Source organism: Serinus canaria, chromosome 20, assembly GCF_022539315.1.
Source record: "Serinus canaria isolate serCan28SL12 chromosome 20, serCan2020, whole genome shotgun sequence".
NCBI classification, from domain to species: domain Eukaryota; kingdom Metazoa; phylum Chordata; class Aves; order Passeriformes; family Fringillidae; genus Serinus; species Serinus canaria.
This window is the reverse complement of record NC_066333.1, coordinates 10,242,965-10,256,916: the sequence shown is the minus strand read 5'-3', so window position 1 is coordinate 10,256,916 and position 13,952 is coordinate 10,242,965. Positions and strand designations below refer to the sequence as shown.

Sequence of the window (13,952 nt, the reverse complement as noted above, 5' to 3'; positions counted from 1 at the left end):
ATGGTCTCCTTATCCCCGCGCTGCGTGACAGCAGCTCTACCACAGCGGCGAGGGGTAATAACACCCGGTGAGGGGCAGTGCCACACAAAGGGCAGTGCCACCCGGGCGAGGAGCGGTGCCACACAGGGGGCAGTGTCACAGAGCCGCCCACAGCCGCCCCTCCCCGCGCGCTCCCCTCAGCCGCGGCAGCGCGGGAAGCCAAGTGCGCGCACTCCCGCCCCGCCCCGCCTGGCCCCGCCCCGCCCCGCGGCGCACGTGGCACCCTCGCCCGCGCTGGTCACGTGACGCGGGCCCCGGGTGTTCCCCCTCCGCCCCTCCCCGTCTGACCCCGTCTCTCCCGTCTGGTCAATAGCGCGCGGCGCATGCGCGGTAGCGCATCACGCCCCCCGCCGCCTCCCCCCGGCCCGTCTCCCTCCGCCCTATATAAGGCGCGCGCGGTAGGGTCCTGGCTCCGCAGTGCGCGTGGGCGGCGCGGCGGCTCCGCGCGGCTCTGGGACCCCCTTCCCCTGCCCCGGCTCCGCCGCCGCCATGAGCTCGGGGACCCCCTACATCGGCAGCAAGATCAGCCTGATCTCCAAGGCGCAGATCCGCTATGAGGGCATCCTCTACACTATCGATACCGAGAACTCCACCGTGGCGCTGGCCAAGGGTGAGGCGGGGCCCTGTGGGGGGCGCGGGCGGGCCTAGGCCGGCGCTGGCTGAGGGGACGCGGCGGGGGCCGCTGTGCCGGGAACAATGAGCGTGCCCGGGGCCCGCCCGCCCCGTGGGGCTGCGGTGGGGCTGGAGCCCCGGGTCTGGAGCGCTGCTGCTCTCCGTGAGTCAGCACTGACAGGGGCCGCGCCGGAGGGGCGGGCAGGGCCCGGGATGCTGAGCAGCCCTCGGCTCTCCCCAGGAGCTCCCGGGCAGAAGCGCTGCCGGCAGCGCTGGCTCCCCTGGCCATTGTCAGAAGCGGGGAGGTGACGCTGGGTATCGCGGTGCGTGCTTCTGTTCCCCTCGCTCGGCTGTGCCCGGCTGTGTGTCTGTGCTCGGCTCGAGGCGGGCCCCAGGCCGGCGCTGAGAAAACAGTTGCTGTTGTGTCTTTGTTCTTTCCGTGATCGATAACTGGACTCTGCTCAGGTGAGGAGGGTGGGAGCTGCTGCACAGAGCACTGTGGGCCACCTGCACGTGGGTCTAGTTCGCCGACCTTGCTGGTTCCTCAGCGAGGCTTTACATTTTGTTTCCCTGTAGAAATGCTGATCGTTATCTTTGAAACAGTGTCATTTGGGTTCAGTTGTCACCTGTGCTGGGAACTCCTGTATTTCATCTCAGTGCAACCTGTCCTGTCTTGTCTAGTCCCTCAAACATGAACTTACTCCTGTACTGCTTTTCAAGTCCAGCTTGGCTACTTCAGCTAATGTACATCGGCTTTTTCTTTTCCTGAGTTTTGTCCTTCCTTATTCTGGGCAGTTCACACGTTCTTCATTGCCTGTAGCCAGCCATCGGGGTTGTCCTCAAAACAAACACCTTTTGTTTTGAAAGGCTGCTTGCTGGCAGGAGGCGCTGACTTGCCAGATTCACAACTACCCGCAAGGCAGCCTGTGCCCCAGTGTTTACCCAGCATAATGATGTTTATAGGATGCTGAACATTATTTAACGTCCATTACAGTGTTTTCTGAAGTTAAAAATGCGAGTTTTCTCAAATTCACTTTTTCTGTAGGAATGTAGCTGTTTATTTAAATGCACAAATGGAGCTGTTTGTGTTAGTGCTTGGCTTAAAGTACTTGAGAGGTTGCTGGAAGGATGCAGTTCCTTTCCTGTAGGTGCAGAAAGGTCTTCACCTTGACCCTGCAGCAATAAGAAATGCTTCTTACCTAGTCCTGCCTTACACATTGCACTTGCTTCTTCAGAGCTGGTGTGTTTCAAAGGCATGTGTGATTGAAGTGCTTTATGATGTGAGTAACTATATGCACTGGATAAGATTTCTGGCAGTTCTTGTATTTATTGGTCTCCCAGTGTTCAGTTTTGACGAATTGGAATGCCTAAGAAGTGGTCGTTGCAGTAGGTGGGGAATACATTTTTCTCTACCTAAAGAGCTGTTCTATAAACTTGACATCACAAACCCCCCTTTTCATTGTAGCTCAGAGGGGTTTTTCAAATTTAGAGACTTTATAGCAAAGCAAAATTAGTGTCAGAATTACAAATGTAGCAACAAGGCAGTATCAACTCGGTGTGTGGTGTCAGTGGTTTAAAACACTTTATCTCTGAGGCACTAGAAGGGCCATGAATTACTGACATGATGTTGAAGTTGTCCAGACTGCAGGTAAATTGTGGTTAAACCCTGGATGCCACTGTTTAAACACTTCCATGTGCAATGCAAGTACCATTCTCTTCAGTTCTATCATTCATAAAAAATATTTAAATTGAAAGAGACCTCAGGAAATCTGGTTGAGCTTCTCACTTGAAGCCAGGCTGACTTCAATTGATTTATATTTGTTAAACCTCAATACGTGCACAGAATCTTAAATGGTGGAGATTCCATGGACTTAATTCATCACTACAAGAAAGTTGTCTGTTTTGTTAGAGACTAAACTTAAATTGCAAACAAAGGAAGTTTAAACCCACTGCTGTCCTGTCAGGAACTCACTCCCCCTTAAGTAGAAGTCTAAAGAAATTGGAGTTTTTGAACAAATTATCTACATAAGCTCTGCTTTCCAGTCAGTCATGCTGTGCTTTCTGCCCCTTCTGAGCTTAATCTCAACAGCCTTACATGAGTAGGAACTGTGTTGTAAACCAGGAGCTGCAGTGTTGTGGGGTTGATTTTTTTCTGTTCATCTGTAAGCAGTTGTCAGTAACTTCATGGTAGACAGCCCTTCCCACTTCCACAGGAACTTTAAGCTGCACTTTCTGCTGTGCCAGAAACAGTTAAACACCTGAGGTGCAGGGACAGGCAAGCTCAACTCCTACAGCCCTGTTTTGTCTACAACAAGGACTTTGCTTTCCACACCTTTTGTGTTAGAAACCTTGGGACCAGCCAACTGTGAGGCTGCCTGGGCAGCTTTGGGCTTTGCAGGTCGTGTGTTTGTCCGTGTGGAAGATGATGGGTTGATCATGGTGCTTTCCAAGTTAGCTATGGAATCCTGCAGGAGCCCTGGATACTTTTAGTACATCATGCCATGAGCTGTAATAATCCAATTTTGAACAGAGAGATCCGTGGTACAGTTCATGTCCAAAAGGCTACAAGCATTGCTTTCAGTTTATAATCTGCTTCTGGTTGACTGGGTTACAGCTGTAATATGATCAAACAGCAGCTGGAGATCTAAAATAACTTGGGGAGGTTATTTACCCTAGGAACTCATGGAAGATGGCCATTGAAAGGAAGTGACTGACAGCTTGTCCTTGTACCAGTGAAGATCCCGTTCCTGTTAGGGGCAAACTGAGGTGCTGAGCAGTGTGACAGGGACATTCTGGCATTCACCTGCTCCTTGGGAGCTCACCTGTCTGTTAACAGGAGCGAAGGCCATTTGTGGCACTAAGTGCTGCCTGATGTGAGGTGACCCACCTGCATACACCCTGGAACAGGACTCTTGAGTATCCCTGGCTACAACTGCCAATGCTCTGTATAAGTTAGAAGCAGCATGGTGTGCTGGGGATGCTCAGTGCATACACTTCTGGTGTTCTCTTTCCTGGGAGGATGTGGTGCCCCCCTCTGTGTGACAGGAAGAGTGGCTTTTCCTGGTGGAGATGTTTCAGTGTTTCTGTGATAACCTGTTAGAAGCAGTTGAGGGAGTCCAATACTGAGTTCTTCCATTGGCAGAAAATGTGCATCAAGCCAGTATGTTCTGGTACTCATCTGAACTGGGAGTGCCTCTCAAAGACAGAAAGCAGCCACCTAGTGAACTTGGGAGTTTCTGTAACGTGTGGCTGAAATTTCAAGCTTTTACCTGTCAGTGCCACAGTGATGTAACTGTGCTGTTTTCCTGTGCCAATAATCCAGTCTGACCTCTTCTTACTTAATGGCTCAAATTAATTTATGCTTCTACCTAGTAGTTGCCACAGTCAGCTGAAGTCTTTTACTTTTTCCACTCTGATGTGTGACATTGCTGGTTAGTGTCTGTTTGAGTATTCTGGTAGTTGGCACTCAGTAAAGCCTCCCTAAGCACTTAGATTTTATCACTGATGGCTTGCTTTGTAGTCACATTAATCATAAAAACAGTGACATTGGAGTAGAGAGGGAATTTTAATAGGAAGTTTTTATCATTGATAAAACCACCTCTATCTGCATAATAAATGTATGAAACCAAAGGTGCAGATTTGAACTCTAAAGGCTCCTATGATTTCCCCTTGCTGCTTCAGGGGCCTCTCCGGGTCTGTTGCAGTTGTCTGGAGCTGAATGCCTGCATAGGACAGCTGCTGGGGAGGGAAGGAGAGTACAGCACTGTGGGGAAGTCCTTGGGTTTGGAGTAGGATTCTTCACTCCAGCTGGTCTGTGGTCTTTACCTTCACAGCTTGATGTAAACAAAACTGTTTACACAGGCTGCTGAAAAAGTTGGCATTTGAGGGAGCAGATGTGTGTGAGAAGGAGATTGAGGGTTCTGGAAGTAGCTGTTGTTGTTGTTAGAAATGGCAAGTGTTGAAGGAATGCTTTTTAATTGCGTGAACGTGAGCTTGCAGAGTGCTGCAGTGGCAGTTCTGCACTAATGTCACCGTTTCCATGCTCCAGTGCGATCCTTCGGGACCGAGGACCGGCCCACAGACAGACCGGCTCCTCCCAGAGAAGAAATCTATGAGTACATTATTTTTCGAGGAAGTGACATCAAAGACATCACTGTCTGTGAACCTCCAAAAGCTCAGCATACTCTGCCACAAGATCCTGCCATCGTCCAAGTAAGTTAGCCTGAAGTGTTGGTGAAAAGCTGAGATTGGTGTTGGAAGATTGCATTTTGGTAAAAACTTATAGAAATAAAGGCAAGTTAGTGTCTCCAGGAACCTTCAGATTATTTAAAGCATCCTGAATTTTGTTGTAATGTTTAAAGTAGCAGCAGCATTAAGACTCCAGTCAACAAAAGCCAGATCTAGCTGAGAATGCAGGAAAATCATAAAGAGGTAAACTAAACCTTCTCAGAATTTACTTAAGCTTTAGTAATGCTGTACATGAAGTAAAGAATCACTGCCAAAGCAAGTTGACTACTGGGCACTGTAAATGGAAATGTGCTTTGTCTTGTTACAGTCTTCACTGGGCTCTGCCTCTACATCATCTTTTCAGCCACATGTGCCTTACAGCCCGTTTAGAGGTATGCCACCTTACAGCCAGCTTGCTGCCAGCTCTTTGCTTAGCCAGCAGTATGCAGCTTCCTTAGGTTTAGGTAAGTACAAACGTTACTTGCTAGAATGGAGGGATGGTCTTGTATGCAGCTGTTGTGAAAGCAAATAACAGTTACTAACACCAAACTCCTTGCCAAGTGTCAGGCTGCAAGGAGCAGTGAATAAGCAGCTCACAACTTTGTGCAATGATTTTACTGCAAGGAGGCCTATGTTTCACTTGCATGTGCACACACACACACACACATGAAAGAAACAAACTAAATAGCTGAAGTTTCTTTCTGGAATTAATGGGAATACCTGACAGTTGAGGCCAGTTAATTTCTAATCTAACACACCTCACATCACATGTAAAAAGAACTTGTATTTCCAGAGAGGACTGTAAATAAGCTGCTCTAATGCTGTTCTAGAGAATCTTGTATCTCTTTCCAAGTCCTTCAGATGTTTCACTACCTTGTATCTTATCCATGTATCTCTGCTCTCTCTTCTTCCCTCTATCTCTTTAGAGAAATTGGTAAGCCCTCCAGCATCAGCAGCTGCTTCCAGCCCTAGTTCTTCTCCGTCTCCACAACCTGTTTCAGAGCCTGACATGTCTTCAGAGCCCCATCAGCTCTCTTCCAAGGGTAACAGCAGTTTGAGGACTCCAAATATTTGGAAGAACTGCATGGCACTTGCAAACACTGTTCTTGTTAACCCCTTCTAGAATGATAGTGCTTATATGGGTAATGCCAGTAGAACTAGTTTGTTCTCAGCTTTTTTTTGCCTTTCATTATGTGAAGTGTGATTGCTCCTGTCCTAGAAGTATCAATTAGAGAGACAGGAGAAAGGAAAAGTCCAGGACAGTGGATCCTCTTGTGTAAGTATCAGGAGAAGGATGAAGTTTAGAGATGCTAATGTTCTGCATCCTGTCCAGGAACATGTGTCACCATAGGGTTTGGGTGAGGAATTGGTCAGCCTTTCCTGGAAAAAGCAGCACACTGCTTCAATTGCGGGTGGCCTTGTGGTTGGAGACTTAGGCTCATCAAAAATTGGTTGTATTTTCTATAATTGAGGAAACATCAGGGTAGATTTCATGCATGATGGGGCATTGTACCTTGTCCAGACTCCCAGTTAGTAAAGCATGACTAACAATTAGTGATTCCTGAGTAGCAGAGATAACATGGTTTTGGGTGCTTGCTTATATGTGTAAAATCTTTAGAGAAGGTTGAGTTGAGATACCAGACTGACCTTCCTCAGAGCAGGGTGACCAGGTGCAGCCTGCATTTAAAACATGATCATTAGTTTCATCTGGTTTTAGCTTAAGCATGTATGCTTGTGTTGGCATGAAGCTTTTTACTTACTCTCTGCTTTTGGCCATCTATCTGTACATAGTTTCTCAGTACTCTGGCTAAACTTTGAAACTTTCTCATGTTAAACTTGCACATCAGCTTTGTCCTACTCAATAATCCTTAGGATATGTCTGTCTTCCTTGCAAGTTTTCCAGGTATACATTAACTGGGAACCTGCATGATGTAACCTACTGGGTATATCTCATGTTGGACTTGGGTGACCCAGAAGTGTCAGTGGCTTGGTTTGTGTGGACTCTTCAGTTTTTCACTTTTCTTGCTCTTTTAATATATTCAGTTAAAGTTTGCTTCCAAGCAGTTCTTATGCATAACTACATGAACCTATAGTACTCCAAACCTTCTAATTAAACCTAGAATGCAGTGTTTCTTCTGAGTACTGAAGACTGTCACTTTTTAATATAATTGGTGTAAGGTATACCAAACCATGAAAAGTATTTACATGTTTTGTAGTGTGAATAAATAAGCCTGGATGGAAGAGCAACAGAAGTCTTGGTAACACTTTGGCCTTGACCAAGAAGGAATTTAAAAGGGTAACTTTGAGATCCTGGTCTGGTTTCAGGTTTTCTTTGTCTGAAAGCTCTAACAATAAGCAATGAAGTTGAAGGACTTCTAAAAGCGGCTTACAAAAGGGGATATAGCTGAGGTGTTTAAGCTTTTGCTGCAAAACCTTTTTGACAAAGTGGGGTAACTTTGTTGAACAGTTTCAAAATGGTGAATTTTTGTTTCAGATTTAAAGTTATCATGTAAAGTAAAATCCTGCATAAAGCAGAAATTAGATTTTGGTATAAACTGTGAGTGACTGACTTGGCTTGGTTGTTTAATGTTTGTCTAACTTGATTTTAAGAAATATATGGGTATATTTCCTGAAACAGGCTCCGGATGTGAGAGCCATGACTTGTATGGCAGTGGTGCCTTACCTGGTGCCACTTAAACTTAGCCTGTAGATGCACACTCAAGGCTTTGAGTCATTCTTGACCAAATGGTTTCTCCCTAGAAGTGGGCAGGGTTTGAATGGTGTTGGCTCAATTTCTGAGAGGCACTTAGTCATTGGGATCTTTTCCAGGTGCTGGCTTTCCTTCTGTTCACCCAGTCCGCAAAAGCCCCATGGTAGAGCAGGCTGTCCAGACTGGCCCAGTTGACAGCATGAATTCCCAAAAGCTGCCCCCAGTGAAGGTTACTCCGGGGATTCCGCGCAGCGCCCGGCAGGTCCCGCAGGCCAACAGCAAAGCGAGCGGTACGTACACACCGCTTCAGCCCTGACTGCTGGGCTGGAGCAGCCTTCCAAGGTGCACTACAACCCTGAGCTGGCTGGGGATTGTTCTTGTGCTCCTTTAAAGTTTATTCTTCTTATTCAGTAGATACAGTTCAGGCAGCACCTGTGCAAACCCAAGGACAGGTGAATGATGAAAACAGAAGACCTCAAAGGAGAAGATCGGGTAGGTTAAGCTGATGCTAAACAGTCTCAACAGCCTGTGAAGGCAAGTGGTGTTAACTTCAGTGAAGGATTAACTGACAGAAGACTGAGAGAAAGCTTTGGGCATCCAGAGATGTTTCCCTAACAAAACAGCTTCTGGAGTCGCAGAAGTTCAGAACATTCCAGGGACAGAGTTCTAGCGCCTTTTCTAGAAAGTTGCAGGTATGTCATAAAAATCAATGCTGTGACTTGGCAGCAGCAACTCGATTTCTCTGAAACCTCAAGTATATTTACTGGGAGAGGCAGCCTGTTTGAGACTTTCCAGGGTTTTTATAAAAGAGAGGAGCTATGGAACACTTACCTCCATAGAGCAGAATTCTTATTTCAAAGTGGCAGTACAAGCATGGGCCAGAAGTAAGTGACATTCAAAGAGGTTTCTGCCCAAATAAAAGGAGAAGGGAGAGGAAACAACACTTCAGACTCTCAGGTCTTCAAATTAATTAGTGTGTAGAATGGGTCATAGTTTTTCAAAAAAAAATCTCAGTTGGAAACCAGAAACTAGACAGAGCACAAGCTCCCTTTGTGGGTAGATGAGTCTTTCGCTGGATTTTCTGAGACCTTTGCCATCAAGATGGGTTTTAGGCTAATTACAGTGCTGTGTTTGCAGGTGAAGAGCAGACAGATAATTTTCCCCACCTCTCTCAGCTTTTATTGCTGTAGTGCTTGTTCTGACTTCCTCTGCACACTGGAAGGAAAGTTGGGTGCACTCTTAGTGGTAAGACTGACATCCAGGAATGCTGCACAGAAAGTTAAAGTGTTGCTGTAATGTGTCTTCTACAGCCAAAATCAGAAGTTGCTTTCAAAGAGGTGTGGCCTAACCACAGGACTGGAAGCCAGAAACTCCTGAGTTCTATCCCTGGTTTCCTCTGGTCTTGAGCAAGCCATGTAACCTCCCTGTGCGTTACCAAGTGTTTAAACTCTCCTGCTTTCAGGAAACAGGAGAACCAGAAACCGTTCTAGAGGACAAAACAGACCAACTACTGTGAAGGAAAATACAATAAAGTTTGAAGGTGACTTTGACTTTGAAAGTGCAAATGCACAATTCAACAGAGAGGAGCTTGATAAAGAATTCAAGAAGAAACTAAACTTTAAAGGTTTGTGCCTTCATTAAATATGAATTGCTGAGCTAGTAGTAAACAAGAACTACATAGACAAACTGGTTTTGAGAAACTGCATGGTTACTTAAATCTTGTTTGAGGGAGCAAGAGAACAGATGGCTCTGCAGTGTGTGCCTCAAGGAGGTGTAATACATTTCATTATCTTCAGATGACAAAGCAGAGACGGGGGAAGAAAAAGGGGACCCTGGAGTGGCAACCCAAAACAATGATGGTAACGCAGAGGAGGACCTGCTGGGGCCCAACTGCTATTATGATAAATCCAAGTCTTTCTTTGACAACATTTCTTCAGAACTGAAATCTAGGTAAGTGTATTTTAAAAGCTTGGTTTTTAAAGGGAATTTCAGGCATAAAATTTCAGACATAATCTATGTGACATGGTTTAATTATTTAAAAATTTTAGAATAGACTTTAGACAGGGAATATTGCCATGCATTTGGTAGCTCACAAGTGATGTGAACCAAGCTTCATGCAGTGAGATCAAACAAAAAACATTTCAGCTGATATGATACACTTGCCTAAACTATGATAGAGGAGTTACCATTTCTGTTTCCCAGTACTGACTTTGAACCCATTGATTTTAAACAAATTCCTTATCTGGCTTGTGGGAGAGGAGGCATCAGGGTCATGCTGTACTGAAGGTGCAGCTGGCAGACAGGAGTGACCTAAGCCTGGAGGTGGGGCAGAGAGGTCAGCTTTGGCTATGGAAATGCATTAGGTTAAATGTTGGGAATATGAAGGGAAAGCTTCAGCTTTCACTGCCACCACTGATGCTATCAAGTGCCTGGAGAAATGAGACATCCCTTTAGTGTCAGCATGAGGGGTTCCCTTGGCTCTGTGGTGTGGCTGCAGAGGGGATGGCTTAGAGCAGGTACACTGCAGCTGCTGCTTGTTGCAGTGCAGCTCAGCAAAATCAGGGGTTTGAGGCTTCCTCTCTAAGTGAGCTGGTGGTTCTTTAATGTTTGTGTTCAAGCTGAACTCAGCCTTGCTCAGTTCCAGGCGCACTACGTGGGCTGAGGAGAGGAAGCTCAATACAGAGACCTTTGGAGTGTCTGGACGGTTCCTTCGTGGCCGCAGCTTCCGAGGTGGATTTCGAGGTGGAAGGGGGAGTGGAGCAGCGAGGAGAAACCAAACCACTCACAGAGCTGGTACTGGCAGAGTGTAACTTCAGAGGCAAGTGCTCTAGCAAGAGTAAATACTCTCTCTGAGCCAGGTTTGTCTCTTACTCCTTGACTGAACTGTCTGTGCAGTCTCTTTTGCCCTCCAGTCTAAATGATGTAGCAATAATTGTTCCTTACTGGATTTGACTGATATTTCTAAAGGGTAGAAGGAGATAGGGGTGGTTTAACATGTTGATTTCTAGGTCTCACCTGTCTGAAAAGGTTCAGCTCAAGCAAGCAGCTTTTTGCTTCTCTCTAAGCATTTCAGCTGATACAGGGGTGTGAGCTTTGCTATTTCTCTTCTTGGGAGAAGAACCCCATAATATCAAATCTAATTCTACCTTTTTTCTGAATAGGTTCAAACATCTCTCCTGAGAGAATGAAACTGTATATAAAAAGAAAACAACCAACTGCTGCACTAACGTGGGAAAATGGTTCATATTGTTTACTGTCTCAGCTCAAGCGACAGAATTTCATGTACTACTGCTTATATTTTGGACTTCCTTTGGACCAGCCACTGTCTGCTGGAATATTTTTTGGAAGAGGGAATGTGTTCAGGGGTACCTTCTTCAGGGTGTCTTTTCTTTTTGTTTGTGTTTTTCAAGTGCAGACTAACTTACACGGTTCTTCTTTCTGGGTCTCTCAAGGCTGCTATAGTCTAAGCTCAAAGTCAGACTCCTTTTCTGAACCCTGGAGAAGAGAAATCATGCTGTTTTAACACGGAACCAAAGCTCACTTGAAATAAACCAGCTATAATTTGTTTGTTCTGAGTAACCAAATGGATCCTTTGGTGCTGCTGGTCTCACAGATCTTGGCAGCAGGTGTGAAGTAGCACTTGGTATCTGGAGAAATGGATTCCTGGTGCTGAGGAGTTGTGTATATTGTCACTTGGGAATACTGGAGTGTTGATCATGTAGTAGTGTTTGACTGTACAGCTGTTTGTGGGCTGCTGCTGGGCTGGAGGTACCACAGGACCGTGGCTCTGCCTTGAGCTGCAGGGTGCTGGGAATGCCTGGGGCTTGGAGCTCCTGGCTGGAGTGTGAGGACACCATGTGGGATGGGAGCAGTGACTGTCCCCACTCATGTGCAGAGTTTTTGGCAGTAGTGACTGTCTAGGAAGGAGACCTGAAGCTCTGACTTGTTTGCCTCGGTTTGTACCTCGCTGGAGGCAGCACCAAATGCAAACAGTTCTCTGTACTCTGTAGACTGTGGTGGAACTCTTTGGAATGTTTTCATTCAACTAGGGATGGGAGACCATATAATGAAGCTTAACAGATGGGCATGTTTAATTTCTTTCCTCTATACCCCCATACTGTAAATAGTTTAGTTGTTTTTCTTTTGTTTTTAAAAATCTGTATGTGGGGAGAGGGCTGGGAGGGAGGGGTTACCTTTGTTTGCATGAAATAAGTGGGTTAAATTGCTATAGGCATGTGTCCCGTTTTTGGTTGGTAGGGAATTTTGTTGAAAAAGCACCTTGATGACTGAACCCCTTACATAGCTCAAGTTTTTTTAGTTATGCATTGACCTAGGTTACTGTAAAAGCTTGGATTTATTTTTGTAGGACTTTATTGCTGAGAATTAGAACATAGCAGTGGGGCTGCTCTTTGGAGTAATGTAAATTGTAATTATAATAAACATGTAAATGTTTAATGTTTCCCTCCACTTCTGTTCTGTACATAGCTCCATAACATCACTCCCTACACCTCCTCTGGCACCTGTCCTTGCAGGGCTCCCATCCAAGCTGCAGAAAACCTGGCTGCAGAGCTCTGGCAAACCTGGAAGTGTTATACAGTATTGGAAAAAGGCTGAAACACCCACATTAGGCACTGCACCTTGTACTGTTGCCTGGTTCCCATGCTGGGACTCAGCCTAATGAGGGTTATGTTACTCCAGCCTTGCAGAGGGAGGCCCTGGGGTTCCCCAGGAGCTGCTGCAGGCCCTGGCTCACACCTCTGAGCTGGGCTGTGCTGAAATGGCTCACTCAGAGCTGCTCTAATTTTGCTGCTGGTGAAGCAGCCACTGTGGCTCTAAGTGTGGAGATGGAATTGCACTGCCCTGGCAGAAGATGGGAGGAGAAATCCTCACTGCTCCTGTGTAATCACCATTATTCACATGTAGCTGTGCCTTTTCAATTGAGTGGGATCAATTCCCTTGTTTCCACAGTAAAGCTTCAGCTCCCAGGCATAAATACATCCTTGACACTGCTGAAGTTAGTGTGAAGCCAGGTGATTGCCTGGCTCCTGCTGTCCAGGAGCAGAGGGGCCTGGTGGCTGTGGCTCAGCCCCAGGGCTTGTTACCTGTGAGCCCTTCTTCCCCAGGAGCACTGGGGGCTCAGCTGCAGCCCTGTCAGCTTCCACATGGAAAATTCCCAGTGTGAGGACCATTGGAGTGACTTGAGCAGGAAACCAAGTGCAGCTTTTTTTACTTCAATGTTCCAGCCCAAGGGCTGATAAATTAACCTGGGGTTCCAGGACCACGCTTCCTCTGGCTCTTGTGGCTGATGTGTCCCTGAGCAGCAGCACTGCTGTGTCCCTGTCCTTGACTCCTGTGGGATTCTCTGTCCACACTCTGCTGGGCAGCATTTCCCTGTAAACAGCTCCTGGCTGGGAGAGCCTAGCCCTGTGAGCTCTGCTGCCTGGAGCATCCCTGCTCTGGAGCTCCTTGGTGGCCTGAGCAGGGGCTTGAGTACAAGAGCTGCCCCTTCCAGGTTCCTGGGCCAATTCAATCCTTGCTGTGCCTGCTGTCACCCCCAGTCCTGCTCTGGCCCTGTCACACCCTCTGCTGTTTCCAAGGGCAGTTTACTTCTACCCCTTTGGTGGATACAAATGGGGAAACTTACAATAAAGGAGCACCTGTTCCTATTGCTTCAAGTACTGAGACTTGAGAGTGTGAGCTCAGGTGCGGAGGGGCCTGAGGCTGCTCTGAAATGACGAAACAGCTCAAACCAACTCCTGGGGTAAGAGGTAGAGAAGAAGCATGTGAGGGCAAATACCAGAGGAGAAAGTGGAGGAGCTACAACTCTGTTCTATGTAACACTTGCTATAGTTACGGTTTAGCTCCTGGTGCATAAATCCCCTCTGGGAGCCACACCAGAAATGCTTTACTCTGAACCAGACTAGGAAGCACCAGGCCATGCACCTCTGCCCTGGGCATGGGCCTGCAGCAGCACATTGTCATGCTGACCCCCAAAACACAGCCCCCTCTCTCCTGTCCTTTAGCACTACAACACACACCTGCTGTCACAAGCTGCTGCAAGGCAGACCCAGCCTTTTCACCTTGAAAGATGCCCATTAGGGAGTAAAAATCCCAACTTAGTTATGTTGAGACCATAATACAACCCCCAAGACAGCTGCTTAGGGTAAAAAAAAAAAAAAAAAAGGCACATGCTGAGAGCTGAGACAGTGCAGAAAAGAACCATTAAACAAAGTGAAGTGTCCAGGGAAAAAAATGCAAGCAAAGTCTCTGTCCTTTAATGGGTCACTGCTGCTGTTCTGTAGCCAATCAGATCATGCTGGGTAATTAAAATCCAAGGAACAGACAGGTTTTTTTAAATAACAGC

At 46.8% G+C, this 13,952-nt stretch overlaps 1 protein-coding gene across 4 annotated transcripts; it reads left to right on the top strand.

The window, feature by feature from the left end:
• Nucleotides 1–418: 418 nt before the first annotated feature.
• On the top strand, nt 419–12,043 carry LSM14B (LSM family member 14B). 4 transcript variants are annotated; one of them, XM_030232125.2, is made up of 10 exons: nt 419–649; nt 4,700–4,863; nt 5,207–5,342; nt 5,805–5,921; nt 7,708–7,878; nt 8,003–8,080; nt 9,051–9,212; nt 9,385–9,538; nt 10,227–10,406; nt 10,750–12,043. In XM_030232125.2, the coding sequence occupies exons 1-9, from the start codon at nt 529–531 to the stop codon at nt 10,396–10,398; spliced, it is 1,275 nt and encodes a 424-aa protein (XP_030087985.1). In that variant the 5' UTR covers nt 419–528; the 3' UTR covers nt 10,399–10,406; nt 10,750–12,043. The 4 variants fall into 4 exon arrangements, with proteins under 4 accessions (XP_030087985.1, XP_030087984.1, XP_030087987.1 ...); XM_030232124.2 differs by having other exon boundaries at nt 422–649; nt 8,000–8,080; XM_030232127.2 differs by lacking the exon at nt 5,805–5,921 and having other exon boundaries at nt 422–649.
• The last annotated feature ends 1,909 nt before the right edge of the window (nt 12,044–13,952 follow it).

Bases quoted from the DNA above. Each gene is read 5' to 3' on its own strand.
- LSM14B (XM_030232124.2), top strand. From the start codon at position 529: ATGAGCTCGGGGACCCCCTACATCGGCAGCAAGATCAGCCTGATCTCC. The intron at 7,879-7,999 runs GTACGTACACAC...CTTCTTATTCAG, and splicing joins GGCCAACAGCAAAGCGAGCG to TAGATACAGTTCAGGCAGCA. The intron at 8,081-9,050 runs GTAGGTTAAGCT...TCCTGCTTTCAG, and splicing joins ACCTCAAAGGAGAAGATCGG to GAAACAGGAGAACCAGAAAC.